Source organism: Alexandromys fortis, unplaced genomic scaffold, assembly GCF_014885135.2.
Source record: "Alexandromys fortis isolate MF-2015 unplaced genomic scaffold, M_Fortis_MF-2015_v1.1 scaffold_101, whole genome shotgun sequence".
NCBI lineage: Eukaryota > Metazoa > Chordata > Mammalia > Rodentia > Cricetidae > Alexandromys > Alexandromys fortis.
In genome coordinates this window covers 4832092-4848736 of record NW_026067983.1, presented here as the reverse complement: position 1 = coordinate 4848736, position 16645 = coordinate 4832092, and the positions used below count along the sequence as shown (strand labels likewise).

General features: G+C 42.2%; 1 protein-coding gene across 2 annotated transcripts in view; it reads right to left on the bottom strand.

Moving 5' to 3' along the window:
* The window catches only part of Dock4 (dedicator of cytokinesis 4), a 392371-nt gene that overhangs the window by 166866 nt on the left and 208860 nt on the right, over positions 1-16645 (bottom strand). For both annotated transcript variants that reach the window (XM_050158669.1, XM_050158670.1), the window contains exons 9-12: positions 8794-8875; positions 8208-8268; positions 5927-6059; positions 2184-2272 (exon numbers count right to left, since the gene is read on the bottom strand). In XM_050158669.1, the coding sequence (XP_050014626.1) occupies positions 2184-2272; positions 5927-6059; positions 8208-8268; positions 8794-8875 (365 nt within the window). The remainder of the gene's footprint in view (positions 1-2183; positions 2273-5926; positions 6060-8207; positions 8269-8793; positions 8876-16645) is intronic.

Below are 16645 nucleotides of genomic sequence, written 5' to 3'. Positions count from 1 at the left end.
GTCAAACGTTTAATAATATCAGAACTATTATTATAACAATATTGAGCTCCTGATTTCGATATTGTACACTGCATACAGTAGATAGCGGTAGAGAAGTGCTGAATCAGCAGTCTGTGCTTAGGCCATAAAGAAATACATATATCCATGTACGATACAAACACACACCTATATGAATGTGTGTATAAGTGCACAGATGTACACACAAACATGCACGGAAGCCAGGAGTAAAGAGGTGAGCATTGAAAATTTCAACCACAGCTGGGCGGTGGTAGCACACGCTTTTAATCCTAGCACTCTGGAGGCAAAGCCAGTGGATCTCAGTGAGTTTGAGACCAGCCTGGTCTAGAGAGTGAGTTCCAGGACAGACAGGACTGTTACACAGAGAAACCCCAAAATAAATAATTTTAGCCACTCAGTAATCCTGAACCTAGTGCCGTGTGCATAGGTGCACTATTCAAATTTGGGGAGTACTGATACTGCGAATCCAGCAAAATGTAGGGAAAAAAATTCTACGGGAAAGGAGAATTTGTATGACTCATTACTTTTTAATTGAACAGAATTAACTGACCATGAAATAACCTTCAAAAAAAAATAAGAGAACGTGGATTTATAATTCCAAAATTCCAAAAATAAAGAAAATGTCTCGCCATGACTGAAGGGAAGTGCTTGGCTGGAAAGGCTGAAGGTCCGAAGGTCTGTGTTTTAAAAGGCTGTTTGGAGCTTTTACTCCACGAAAGTTCTGTACACTGACCAGTCTGGGAGCTGGGCAGGGCTTGGTGTGAGAGAACTAGAAGGGATGGGGCAGGGATCAGAGGGGTCTAAGTCACACCCATGCTGCCGGTGGAAGTCCTGGATGGCACTCAGACTTGAAAGAGAAGCATGGGAGGTGGATGCTCTAAGGACAGGAGAGTCAGCAGAGCTTTATGGCAGAAACGGGCACAACCGGCATGTGCCCAGACGCCAAGGAACTCACGAATCCCAGGGGACAGCAAAATGGGACGGCTCTGTCCATGGGGATGAACCTTTATATAAAATAGAGTGTTACAATGGAGACTTTCATTCCCAAAGGTGGTAGCAACTATGCTTCATTTGTTTGTTTGTTTTTGCAGTATAGCGGTCATCAGTAGAAAAGGGAAGTCTCATTTAAGGAGCCAGGAAGTTGAAGCAATCGGGAGAGCCAGTAATGTTGATAAAGGACATAAAACACGTAGAGCCCTGACCCAGCATGGCAAGCATGCAGTGCCTCCTTCTGGAGTGAACAGAAGTCATCAGAAGGTCAACAACAACTCAGTTAAAAGTAATCAGAAAGAGATGTTAGCTAGCAAATCTACAGAAAAAAGATGGGAGACACAAAGTGTAGGAGAGGTTAGGCTGCCTCTTAAAGACTCAGCCAGACCCAGCATTAGTACAAAGAACAAGCAAACAAAAGACCCAGCCTCTCTAGGGGTTAAATAAGGAATCGTGTTAATTAAAAAAAAAAAAAAATGGAGCCAGGTAACTTAAAATAAAATGTAGAGTATAGTAGGGTGGCTTCAAAGGGACCAATGGTTAACACACACACACACACACACACACACACACACACACACACACGTATGTATCTCCTCTATATAGCTATAACCTATAAGATGTGATATGTCCTATGACACACTGCTACTCAGATAAGACTGTGCACCATAGAACTCATGGTGGCACACGATTACTGCAGTCTCTAAATAAGCATGCGTACCTTCTCTCTATGTGAAGCCACAGCCAGCGCCGCTCTCCTCTGCAGCCCCCTTCAATATGTAAACTCTATGCTTGCTACCCAGTGCGATTCCGTTATTGTTCACTGACAGGTAGGGATGCAAGGTTTCTACTGCCTTTTACAACCATGACTATTGCTTAGTTTTTAGCTTACAGTAAAAACTTGAAGGCCCCAAGATACGACAGCATGGAACAAATTTAGATCCTCTACTGTTTCGAATGAGAGAGGAAAAAAAAATTTTATATAAAGAATTATACTTGCAAGCCTATCACTATCTAGGGAAATGATGAACAAAATGTGCTGAATGTTTTTGAACAGCAAAGACAAAAACCAAACAAACCAAAGCCTGCAAGAGCCGGCCATTTCTATCTAACGCGGATGGATAGACGGTCTGATGTGAAAGTGTCGGGAGAGGCAGCTTGGCGCACGCACCCACCTGCATTGGAGCCAGTTAAATTGTAGCGCGCATTCAGCTTTTTGATGATGTTCTCGTGGATTTGATACCACTCACTCTCTGTATTACACCTGTGGAAACACAACCGTTTGGTTAGTCGCCAACACACAAGTCCCAGGTGTGAGAGCACACCCCGCTCTTGGCTAGCACCACTAGAGCTTGCTTTTCTTCTTGCTGTCCTCAATGGCTTGCCATGAGGCCTACTGAGCATGCTTGTCCCAGTTCAGGCAGAAATGCTTAACTTGGCAGGAGCTGACAATCTACCTCAATCCATTGAGTGGAAGGTGTTGAGGACTAAGTTGTTGATAACAGACTCAAACTTTCACTATTAAGTGAGTTACGTCTGGGGGCAAGTTGAACACGTTCTCTGCAGCTTGCTTTCTTCATGTGTTATACTGTGTAATTTTCATAGTAGAATATTAAATAAACACGGGCTAAAGTATTGCCTGGCATACAGTAAATGCTCAATAAATAAAAATTCTCATTAGAAAATTTTTGCCTTCTGTAACATGACCAGGTCTGGCTAAAGTCAAAAGGCAACCAATTAAGGGAAACAAAATCAACGCTAACAAAACCTGCACTGGTGAAAGCCTGCCAGGATTTATCTGAGGGCAATGCAAAATACTTCCCAATTTTCCATGCCTCAGAGACATCACATAATCATTTATTTTACCTTCAGACTGTCTATCCTTTGATTTTGGCTCTTCTTTTTCCTTTTTTTATTTATTTATTTTTATTACTTTTTGAAGGGGGCAGTAGCGGGATTGAACCTAGGGCCTCATACATGCTAGGCAAGTGTTCTACCACTACGCTAAATAGTTACAGGCCTTGCTTTCAATTCTTGCTACTCACTAGCTCATGCTACCTTTGCATGGCTTAAGTCACCAGCTGGACCATCAGGGTTCTTAAGGGCAGGATAGTTGTCACCTAAGTACCATTGAATACTTTGGACATAGTAAAGCCTTAAAACTACCAGTTGCATAGATGGATGAAAGGATGGATGGATGGATGGATGGGTGGGTAGATGGATGGATGGATTGATGGATGGGAGGATGGATGGGTGGACGGTAACTGGATGTCTTACTGACTAGTAACTCCTCATGGCTAACAAACATTTGCATCTGCTGGTCAATTGTATTGCAACCACTGCTCTAACTAGATTGCAGAGAACTTTCTAAATAGATGTATTCCTAAATAATTCTGCTATTACCTTTTATAAGCTACGAATGCTCCCTCCTGAGGACATTGGCTATCAAAAGTCCTAACACAGGTGAATGAAATAGTTTCCAGCTTCAGACAAGATATTTGTTACTTTTTTTGAGTCCCAGATGGAGGTAAGGATTGAACAAACAGAATTTCTTCCAAATGAATTCCAACAAGCATTTCACTTGAGCGTTATTAAGTAGGTTCCTTCCTACTGCCAGAGATGGCTTTCACTGTTAGTTTATTCTCTTGGGACTGTTTTGTAATCGGCTGAGTCGACAGTAGAAAGAATAACCAATAATATAATTTGATTCTTAAGAAAAAGAAGACAATGAAAACATTACAAGGAACAGCACAGTTTATTTTCATAATGGTCTTTTTCAGGCTGTTGCATAATCAGGGGTGACTCCTGTTACTCTCAGTCGCTCAGTCTTCCTAGGGGTGAAATAGACACACTTGTCCCCACACCTGGGGAGCCTATGCTAGGAAACAGCGAGGCGGTGTCTGCAGACTTTCGGCTTCCTTCAGTAATGCTCTGCTCTCTCATGCCCACATCACTAGACAGGGCTGTGAAACAGCATCAAAGAAAATGGAGGTAGATGAACTGGAGGCTCAGGTTACAGAGTCAGACATATTTCAATCCCCTCCCTTAGCACCTGGGTGAGTCTCTTCTGTGTGAGCTGATCTAAGCATGCGCTTCACGGGCTTGCTGTGGGGATGCAGTGGCACAGCACATGCAAAGGGCGAATAGAGTTCTTTTACACAGTTCATGTGGTGGCTTCAACAGGAATGGGTCCCACAGACTCATATGTTTGAAGGCTTGGCCCATAGGAAGTGACACTATTAGGAAGTGTGACCCTGTTAGAGCAGGTGTGAACTTGTTGGAGGAAGTGTGTCACTGTGGGCATGGCTTTGAGGTCTCATATGTTCACCCAGAGTGGCAGTTTCTCCTTCTGCTGCCTGAGAATCGAGATGTAGAAATCCCAGCTGGTTCTCTAGCACCATGTCTGCCTGCATGCTTGCACATTTTCTGCCATGATGATAATGGACTAAACCTCTGAACTGTGATCCAGCCTCAATCGAATGTTTTCCTTTGTAAGAGTTGCTGTGATCATGGTGTGTCTTCACAGCAATTAAACCCTAACCAGAACGGTGTGCAACCCAAGGAAAGAGGGCTGTTATTAGTCACTGTGGTCTCAACTAAGCTATATTTTATGACGATGTGTAGCATTTAAGAAAACTATCAGAATGGATTTAATCACAACCATTAATGATGAGTGTTGCCATGAGAAAAGAGAGTCACAAGTTTCAAGATGTTTTCAAGTTTAAAATGAAGGTCATAGGTTTAGCCCACTAGAAAGAGAAAAAATTATCTCTAGTACAAAACCAGACGCTATAGAAAACAAAGTCTGTTTGTCAACGAATTATTGGATGTGCTTTGGTGGCCTCACCAAGTGGAAAAGTAGATAAATCCATGAACCCCTGCAGCTGTGGTCACAAAGTCATCTTGTGACCAAACACTGGCAAAGGACCAATTGTACTATCATTCCTCCCCCCCAAAAAACCACCCTACAGAAACAAGACATCTACTGTTATATAGTATAATCAGCAGCACAAGTGTGCTCATAGAACTGGCCTACAATGCGGTCCTTAAACCCAAAAGTGGAGGCTCTACTGTGTCTGCCTGGATCATGATACTGCCCATCAGATCTTAGCTACCACGGCTATGCGGAGGTGTCAGGGTAGGCTGATGCAAACACGTGTTTACATCATCAACTTAGACATCACTTAACTTAAAAGAGATAATCAAGTTTAATGAGGTCATTGGGGTAAGCTTTGAACCAATATTATTGTGTCCTTACAAAGAGAGATATAGACACAAAGAATTTTGTGCACCAAGGGTCATATGAAGATGAAGGAAGAGGCTGTGGATGCCATAGCAACAGGAATGGATGCCATAGTAACAGGTATGGATGCTGGAGAGAGCATGGAACAGATCTCTACACAGTCCTTACCCCTGAAGGAAGCAAACTCACTACAGCTTCACCTCGGACTTCTATCCTCCAGAGCTAACTGGAAGATGGTAAACTCGCTGCAGAAGGCAAGTTCCTCAGGCTTTGTTACTGAAGCAGCTCCAGTCAGTTAACACACAAAGCAGGAGGACAACCAGCCGGGCTCCCTCCAGTGATTCTAACTCATTCACAACTTTCTAAGGACAAGTTAACTGTGTAAAGAAATGCTGGTATGTTGTTTAATAGCTAAAGGAGATGTCTGTCTGTGTAGACAGTCGACCTAAACCAGTAAACTGCATTTATTGCTTTTCCATTCTGCGGTTCCTCCATCTGGCAGTGGCTCATGGGCTCATCTGGAGCAGGGCTGCAGACTGGAAGGGTTTTGACAAATGACTCAAAAACACCTTTTCTCCTATTGTTCAATTATCCATTAAATGAACATCCACCAGGGCAGGATCCTCAGGCACACCCAGTGACCATGCTTAAGCCCACCACATGCGTGTTTCTTACATGTAGACTTTCAGAACTAGGTCATCCTTTGTCTCTCCCGTTAGAAGGTCCGCGATGCTGAGAACCGCACAGCCGAAAGGTCGCCGGTACTGAACGCTGCAGGCGTTCTTCTTTTCCCCTGCTCCCATCCGACCTGTGCAGTTAGTGAGCAGATATGACCATGAAGACATGTGAGTAAATGCAGCTTAGACACAGACACAGGTACAGGACAGCCCTCATGCAATGGAACCAGGTGCTGAAAAGGAAATGCCTTAGGGCAAAAGGAGACTTCACTTCAAATAAGGACTCTTGTCTAATCACACATGTCTGACCTTGAGCGAGAGGCTTAAACTCTGAGAATGAACAAAACATGAGACACATGTAGAAACACAAAGATTGGAGTAGATCTTATGTATGGGATGCATCTTCTTGCTTTGATAACTCATGAAATATCCCATAATGTACAAATCATTAAGAACAGTTGTGGTACCCATTTCATCTTCTACCTTAAATAGAGTACATTCAAAATCACTTAAAATTTTTAACTTTGGTTCTATATCCTTTGATACCATGTCCTGGGACATGACTGTAACCCCAGCACTTGGAGGCCAAGATGAGCTTCTGAGAGTAATGCCACCTTGGGCTGTCTAGCAAGCTCCTGTCCCAAAATCGAAAACAAAATGATTCACATCTGGAAGAAGTCAGATTGGAGCCTCTGAACATAACAAGCACAAGTGATCAAATGCCTTGTCCCTGCCTGGGGACACAGGCACGTCCCAACTCAGTCCTGCGGGGCGCTTATTGGGTGGTTGTGACAGTTAAACCATTTTAGCTCATTTTAAATCTTCAAGTGATTTTAACAATTTTATTTTTTTTCATATGGGTGTTTTGCTGGCATGCCTACCTGTGCACCACATGGGTGCAGTGCTTGCAGAGGCCAGAAGAGGGCACCGGATCCCTTGGAACTGGTGTTATAAAAAGCTCTGATCTACCATGTGAGGGCTGGGGATCAAATCCAGGTCCTCTGGAAGTTAAGTGTGCTCAACCACTTTTTCACCACTCCAGTCCTTGTTGAGTATTTTAATACACACAAGGGGCACATTGTTTCTTATTGGTATTTAACTAACAATCATTATTTTTGTAGACTACAAACAAGATGCTGGAGCTGAAATAGCAACCTAACAGAGATGGAAATTAGTAAACAAAACCCCAACAGGTCCATACTTTATTTCCCATCTGAGCAGCACTCTACAGTGTATATGGATGGATCTGGCATCCCCCCAGTCTAATCTTAAACAAGAAAAAAAGATAGCACTATTCAATTTGCTGTGTGTCAGTTGGTCTTTCTTTTTCACCATCCCTCTTTCTTTAGTACACGCTGCGGACTGAGAAGCCCTGCTCTCTCTGGGGAAGACCCTGCACTAAGCTTCCTCAATTTGCTCCAGTTGGCTTCCCCTCTCTCGTCCCTGGACACAATTTGAGGATCTTTTCTGGCTCTGTGGGCAAACACAGCTTTGGTGCAATCACAGCCAGGAAGATTTGATGCTAGTCTTGATGTTCTCAGCTGTAAGACTGATGATAACAATTCAGTTCTGGGTGGTTTCCAGGAAAGTCCTCTCAATAGGAAGAAAGAGGAGAGGAAGATACAATACTGAACAGCCAGCTAAGCACCACAAAGGAAGAACAGAGGCTGGTGTTACCTAGGACTCTGGGATGAGCGGAGGTTCGAAAACTAACTTCTCTTTTTATGTTCCTTCTTTTCTTTCCAACTCAGGACTTGGCCATAAATTCCCAGAACTGAGGCGTTACTGCTTTTGCTTTTGGCAGCCAGTAAGGGTCAGTATGCCCTTTTCCCAGTAAAGCAGGTACAAGTGTCATTCTATAAAAAGCAAGAAGCATCTGTCCTTGACAGATAATAATCTTCCCTTTAATTTCACTGCATCAAGAACACTGTCAGATAAGTCTTAACCTTTCTCAAGTGCTTTACTTTAGCTTTATTGCTGATTAATTTCTAATGATGGAACCAATAACTACTGTTTTGCAAGGATTTATTTGACCAATAGGGAGTAGGGATAGGTAGGTAGTTCCTACATCAACATTTATTTTGATGACTTATGATCATGAAAATCTTGTGAGGGGGAAAACGACAGTCACTAACAAGATAGCTATATCTTGCTATATACATACACATATACACATACATACACATACATATATATCTTGATATACACATACACACTATACCAAATCACATAGAGACCCCATGGGTATCACTCCCAACAGCCACAAGTGCAGAACTTACCGATTCGGATAATGTGTACAGTGATGTAAATGTCCTTCCTGAGGTCACTGCTACCTAAATCCTAGTGAGAAACAAAGGTTGGTTATTTTAGAATTCCTATTCCATGAAGCCACACTCAAAATCTTTGTGTGGTCTCTCACAAGCAAGGATGAAGATGCACATAGATATCGTCCATGGAATGCCTGAGGCAGCAGGGCACTGTTCAAACCCAGGTCTAAATGCAGCACTGCTGCTGATGAGCCCATGGAAAACATTTAGGAATTAAGACCATCATCAGACCATTGCTGATCAAATCTCTTATTCATTCATTAAGCCCTTGAGAAGCATGCACTAGACAGCCAGCGCCGTGCCTGGCCCAGCCAGCCACCACCAGGCTTTTGCAAGAGTCTCCCAGAGTCAGCAGTACTCTAACAGGTGTTTCCAACAGCGTAAAAAACACAGTAAGGGAAGCAAGTCCACTGGGATTGAAGTCAAGCAGAACTCCAGCTATTGCGATCTGTGGGCTATTTAAAACGTTTAAGCAGAGCCACGGCTCTATCTTTCAACCACTTAATTCTGCTAAGCAATAAAGAGAGGGTGCACTTACCACAAACAGAGAGCAGTGCCGGTCCGGTTTATCCGGGGCCTTAGGAAGCCCATTTCTATTCAGTCTCAAGAAAAATCTCTCACTACAAGGGAAAGACAGTTGAATACTTAGGAAATCATTCCATATTTATCTTTTTTTCTAACTGTTCCTGAAAGCTCAACACCAAAGAGCACTGAACACAGCAAACATTTGCTTCATTTCTGACAGAACTGGCAAAGCAGGAACTGTACACAGGCATACACGAAAAATTAACCTTCCCAGCCAGAGGAGGTTTCCCCATCTGTTATCACTGCTATTGTTCCGGACAGTAGAAAACAACGCACGGCACGAGACAGTCCAGTCCAGTCCTCCCTGTGTTTACAGCTCAGCTGTTTCAATGATTTACATCCTATTGCTTCATTTAAATTAACAAATGCCTTTGTAGTTCATGGTCTTCCATGTTTCTTCAAAATACAAATAGATGCTTCAATTCATGAAGCTTGAATTTACTTTGATCTACAAGTAGACAGAGCCTATATCGGATAATACAGTGTCCCCCAGGTTTAGAGCAAACACAAATGACTCACTCGGTCACTCAGCCAGTTATTTAAAACCATAAATGTTTGAGGATACTGTATATATTAAAGGTAATGTAGGACACATTTATTTATGTTCAAAAATTAAAAAGATCGCCTACCCAAGAAATATTAACACATCCACTATCTCCAGCTTTCAATCCCCCACTAAGTTTCAAAATCCGATGGGAGAATCAAATAACTGGCTGCTCCAGGCAGGGAACACAAAACCAATATCCACGAATGTGAAATGATCACACGATTGTGACCTTGGCTACTGCAGGTTCAGCTCAGTGAAGAGGGCGGCACACGGGGGTGCTAAACATGGGCTTATAACCTACTGGCTCACACATTACATTCATCTCCATATCCTTGCCTTAAATAATGACTCTACCACTCAAATGCTACAAGGGGGACAATGAGAGCCAGAAACAGACCTCTAAGGGAGGACATGGGCTTCAATTTACAACGCCTTGGCAACACTTCTATTCTCTTTTGTGATGGATGGATACACTTAACAGATTCAACTGCCTGGCTAACCTCCCCGTTTTCTTATATTATGCCCGTTCTTGACCTCTCATATGAGACAGGGCAACCAATACACATTTATATGGGGCCATGCTCATTTCTCTTAGCTAAGCGTCTTCTACAGAGTAGGTGGCCGACATAGAGTGAAGGGGGAGAAGATAAATTGCTGTGAACTGAATAACAACTGAAATAACAATGGCTATGTGAGTCCTGAAATGCAGGCTGGGAGGAACAAATACAACTGGGGATGCGAAGTGAAAAAGTCTCGTCCATTGCTCTTCATATATATGCATAGACATACATGCATATTTATCTGTCCACGATCAAAGAACTCACGTGACTAAGAGCTGAAAATCATCTCTCCTCATTTGAAAGTTTTACAGTTAAATTATTTTTCTGTTTTACATAAATATTGGGCAAATATTTCACTAATATGGAAAATATAGACAGTTGTGGTCATAAGCACTTGTGAGGCTGAGGCCAGAGCATTTCCCTGAGTTTGAGGCCAGCCTGGGATACAGGACAGCCAAGACTAAGAAGTCCCTGTCTTGAAATCCAGAATGAAAAGGGCACTGTCATCTGTGTCTCTGGGATCATCGTGTGGCACTGGCTGTCACATCTGAACCCATCTGTGTCTCTGGGATCATCACGTGGCACTGGCTGTCACACCTGACCCCAAGGCGTCAGACTAACTTTTACTGCACCTTCCGTACCCATAGGGATGAAGGAAACACTAATTTTGATTCAGCAGGCTACAAAGCAGTGCCTAGTTGAAATTTGTTTCCTGACAAGTTTGTTTTTCTCAAAATTATGACTCGGGATATAAATTCTAGTGAACAAAGATAAAACTCCCCAAAGATTTAAGATTGTTATTTTATTTAGTGAAAACTGCTAAGGTTTAAGCAGGCTCAAGGTTTAAAAGGTTGGGATGCATAGCTTCTTATTGATCCATCACTAATATACAGGTGCTAGTTATACCTTAGCACGCAACACAAGCAGTGCGTGCCCCTGATCTGCATCGTGGACAGTGTGCCCATGCCACACTGTGAATGGGCTTCGGTGTGAAGCTCCTTCTATCATCACTGAAACACTCTGAAAGTTTCAAACTAGACTATGATTTAGCCACTAGCTGATGAAAACTATGCACAGCAATAAAACTAACATGCAAAAAAAACTATCAGACATTTTATGTATTAAAACCCCAACTTTAATACCGTTACAAAAATTATTCATTGTCTATAAGTCTCATTGGTATTTGGATTTATCCACTTTTATGTGTCTTCTGAAGAATTCTGTTTGAGAAAGAGATCCTTTTTGCTCTGTCGCTCCTTTAATTTGACTTGTCTAGACAGAATCCTGATTATTCAAGTATTATACTATATCATATCCTGTCCCAGGAAGAACATCAATACATACTAAGCCAGCAAAGCATCCTTCAGCTGAAGCATGCCTTGGAGGGGAGGATAAAAATAGGTTGAAAGTGGGTCCTACGGAGCAAGAAGTCCTTTGCAAGTTGTTAGAAACCAGACAGAAAATCTCCACGTCCAACAACACCAGTCTATTCATTTGGGGGCACAGGACTGGTCCACAAAATCAGTTTCCTTTCAGTTCTAGCTGATAACGCGACTACTTATCCAGCAAGTAGTTTTAGGAAAGCGATGCACTTCAGAATCTCTGAGCTATAACTTCCTACTATCACATTTGGAGAACATCATCATAACGTATGTTTCCCGAGCCAGGAGAGAAAGCAAACAAGTCCAAGCTAGCTCACTTTAGCACATCTGGTGGCCTCGGGACAGTGACGTGTGAGGGCTAATGGCCACACACAAAGTGTTTCTGATGCTCTGTTGCAGGCTCGCCTCTACTGCAGTCCTCTGGTCAGAGTGAGAGAGAAGTACTTGATATTTTGTAAACTTACAAGTGTCTTATTACAAGATGTGCAAGCCCCACTGGGTGTTTCTATTCCTCTCTGCAGCAGAAGTTTGTGCGCCTGTCTCATACCACGAGCAGCTAGGATGTCCTTTGTAATTAGCAGCACTGTACCTCCTCAGCCTCTACCAAGGACTTGGCAGTCCTTGACTAGACTAAACAATCTTTTAAGGTAAAACAAAACTAGAAACAAAGAATTTCAGATATCTGGAAAGCTTTAAAGCCCTCTCAGCGTTCCCTTTCCCCATGCGGCCTGAAAAGTCCATTTCTAGTAGGAAAACAGGCAGGGTTTCCCAGCAACACCTCAACAATAGTGCCCCGTGAGCTGCTCTTAAGTCACCTAATTGGCAGATGGTAGCTCTGAATTCTAAGTCATTTCACCTTCCCTTCTCCCCATGGACATATTACATCTTTATTACATGAATTAGGATAATAAAATGCACTGTGGTACAGTATTTAAGATGTAAACATAATATAAAAAAAATCCAGTAACAAGAAAACCTACGGTGACGTGATGTTTTCTAAGGCTTTCTTCTTAAATATTAAACAAAATATTTTTGTCAGGAACAATGGGAAGTAAAAGTTGATATATTATCATTAGAGAACAAACATCATGACTCGAATTCCTTTTCTACTGCCATGGTCTCCTAGAGGAAGAACTTCACTACTGGGGAAGTTTAGAGCCACCTGAATTCTATATGTGAGGCATTATAAATCTCAACTATAAATTTTATTGACTAATTCTTTCTTTGGAAATAAAGAACAAATCATAATTATTATTTATAACCTACCTTCATCTAACAATGTTATAAGGGGAAAAACACAATGAAAGAAGAATATAAATGAGCACCCGTGGCAAGGTGCCTGGGCAAATGTAATGAAGGAGGCTGTGGACTCCACGCCAGACTCTATAATTTAGGCTTTACAGAGATCTCATTTAATTCCCACACTGCCCTACTGGGAAGGAACTATTATCATCTCTGTCTGATGCATGAGAGAGCTGGGGCTTGAGATTTCAGACAAGTTGCCCAAAAGTGCATGGGTAGTCAAGGATGGGGCCATCTAATCAACATCCAGAATCTGACTGGAGAGTCTTGGCTCATACCCACAGTGGTACCCTGTCTTTGACAGAACAGAGAAATTCAGAAATGACAAAGAAGAATAAGACTATGTTACAAGAAAGAAGCTAAGGAAAGGTTTAAAATGTTTATTTCAAAAGGTTTAAATAAAATTTAAAAATACTTGAAATGAATGAAACTAAAAAACAATTAATAACCTGTGTTTATGGAGGCTACGTCTACCATTGCCTGCTCAGGCCAGCTGCTGAACTATGAGGTCCTAATGAGGCCTCTACAAATGAAAAGTACATTCCAACAGTCTGGTTTAGTAGACGTCTCCCTGCAGTGACACAGAATGCCAGGAGAAGCACCTTAAGGACTTGAAGTGACTAGGTCACCTTCTCAGGTCCTCCACCATTTGCCTCAGTCACTCTGAACCAGGAACCATTGGTTACAAAGTCTGTGTGGGAGGTCCCAAGGGCCACCAGGCCAGACCCGAGAAAGTCCTTTGGAGAAACAGCATTGAGTGGCCCTGGAGTAGGATAACTCCTATATGAAATGTCCCATTCAAAGAGCAAGGCAATGAAAGAATCTAATGACCAAAGTCAGAAATTTTGATATTTTTATATGACATATTATTATATATTTCAAAGAGATTTATATTTTATAGAAAGATTTTATATTCTCCAGCATGGACTCATGTTATTACTCTAAGGCTCCTTTCACATAAGAATGGAACTGCTCTGAGGAGGGAGAGCTTGCAAAAGTCACACTCCACGGACTTTATTCATAATAAGGGGAGTGATTAATATCTGGGGCTTTGCAATAAGTGTTGCAAAGGATTCTGATGTGAATCAACCTCTAAAAAATTACGAAGAACACTTCAAAGCAGTGCTGGGTAAGTCAAACCACCTGAAACTTATTTACAGCCTCCACAGTTAGCAATAGTAAAATGGAAGGGACATTTTAAGGGCATGTCTTTATAAGCCAATCGGAAAACTAAAGGAAGTGTTCTAAACTTTTATAGTCATGCAAACCAACTACAGCAAAAACCAAACCAACATTCGACATAGCATCTTAGAAAATGCAAAGCTACTAGCCTTAGGTTTCACTATGTTGTGCTATGGTAACAGTTAACACCTATTCGATATTCCAGAAGCTGAGGGAGAAATGGCAGGAGCACCCAGAAGGCAGTGGTATAGCTCAACAGCATGGACCTTAAAGCCTCCATCTAGAAAGCAATGGAAGGCAAGTGTCAAGGACTCTTAATGGTTTCCCCTACTTCTTCTCAAATGCTTTTTCACTAACAGGGAAAAAATGCTTCCAACGATATTTTATAAGAGATTAGATCCCCAAAATATCTCAGAATGCTACCCTAAATATTCCAACCTGGCATAAGGTTGTGGTAATGAAGAAAGAGAGTTAAGAAGCAGTAAATACAGAAATCTCTGCCCTTCCTCAATCTGCCTGAGAGCAGGACACTGGCTTATAAAGACCAAAGGTACCAGCCTCCTCTTCCACCTGGGAGGACAGTGTTGCCCAACAAAGACCACAGCAGGCCTCTGGGGGCCTGGAGATGGCAGCAGATGTGCTATGCATAGCACACATAGCACTTTTATGAATCACCCTTGGCCATTTATTTGCCTTCCCACAAATTGTTGACCCTTAGAAACTCAATATCTTCCCTTGTTTAGTCACTTCTCTTAAAATGCAGCTTGTTTTGAAGATGCTGTGTAGGCTGGAATTCAAACCACCTCTGAGAATTACTCATTCCCTGGCTACCTCCCATGTGTAGATTAAATATTCATCATCGTTAACATCAACATTTTCACCATCATCATAGTTTTGAGACATTCTGTTGCCAGGCTGTCTTAGAACCATGCAACCCAAGCTGGCCTCATCCTCATGATTCTCCTGCTTCTTTCTGCTTCCAAGAGCCTGGGTTAAAGGTCTGTGCCAACCCATCCAGTGCCCCTTCTTCCCTTAGTTAATCTCATCTGTAACAAAAGGCTGAGGGCAAAAAATCACCCCCTTCCACCCCAAGGCCAAGCAGAGAGCTATAACTGTATCCTTTGCTTCAACCGATTACAAGGAGCACATGAAACGGCAAAGTTTCAAGAGCATCACGACAGGCTGAGTCAATGCTGCTGTCCCAGGTCACTGTGAAAAGTGAACAGGAGGTGTGGAAGCATCCCTAAGATACTTTCTGGACCTTGAGATTTGGTTCTCCTGGGTACATGAAGGATGGAGAGACACTGTATCCCAAGAGAATGACTGCAGAGTGGGAAGAGAAGAGAGTCATTAGCCTTCTTATCTAGGAGCCCTTCCTCTGGTGTTGGTACTACTTTCTCCTCTAATTGATGCTCAATTCATAACCAGGAGATCCTGATTTATTTTGATGAATGTTCAAAAACATTTTCCCATGACTAATTAGTTACATTAAAGAGCCCTTTTTAAAGTTCCCAAAGCTCAGGTCTTAACACATCTCTATTGCTGTCTGTCTTTTATGGCTTTCTTAAGTGGCTACAAACAGGCCACAATGCCCTGCAATCCCATGAACAAAGACTTTCTCCTTTTCCTCCCCAAGCACTGATAGGACTTCCCTTTGCAAGTCTTACTGGAGAAGATCATTAGTGAGCTAATTTTAAAGCTATAGTAGCATTACAACCATGATGTCTTTGAATTAAAAAGAAATGGAAAAGGAAATCATAGATAGGCTGTGCACAACACAATCCTTTACCTAAGACAGCAGCAGACTTTGTTAACAGGCCAGGCTAGGTTCACCGAGTACATACCAGCTATGGAGAGACTGACCATACAATCTGAGGCTCTGTCTGGTAAAGGATCCAGCTGAATGTTACATAAGAAGATACATTTTTAAAGTATAGCTAAGATTACTACAATTTTCACTATCAAAATAAGTCAATTTAAGCTCTGTGGAAAATATGTATCAAGGATACTCTGAAAAAAGACTTCAACATCTTAACAAATAACCCCAGAATTGTCAAATGGGATTATGCAAAATTAAGTGTCTGTATAGCAAAAAAGCAATCAGCAGACTAAAGAAACATGCCTACAGAATGAGGGGAAAATCTTTGCCAATTACACATCAATCAGGGGACTAATATCCAGAGTGCATAAAGAACTATGCACTGCCAACCCCCAAATTATCCAATCATTGATGGGGCTCACAAACTGAACAGACTGTTTCTCGAATGAAATCTTTGTAAACACCTTTAGCCATCAGTGAAATGTCTACTGAAATTAGTTTACAATTCTATTTCCTGAACAGTCAGAAGAGCCCATTAAGAAATGGTGACAGCACATGCCTTTAATCCCAGCACTCAGGAGGCAGAGGCAGGCGGATCTCTGTGAGTTCGAGGCCAGCCTGGTCTACAAGAGCGTTCCAGGACAGCCAGGACTACTACACAGAGAAACCTTGTCTCAAAAAAAACCAAAGGAAGGAAGGAAGGAAGGAAGGAAGGAAGGAAGGAAGGAAGGAAGGAAGGAAGGAAGGAAGGAAGGAAAAGAAAAGAAATCAGTGACAAGCGATGTTAGCAAGGATGCAGGGCAAGAGGAGGAGTCACAATACACGACGGTAGGAATGGAAATTGGTAGATCCACTATGGAAATCAGTATAAAGGCTTTTCAGAAAATTAAAAATACAACTGTCATGGTTCAGCCACACCACTCCTGTGTCGAGACACAGAGGACTCGAAGCCAGGGACACTGCAGATCTGTGCTTATTTTCTGAGCTAGTCACACAATAGTAAAGCAACAGAA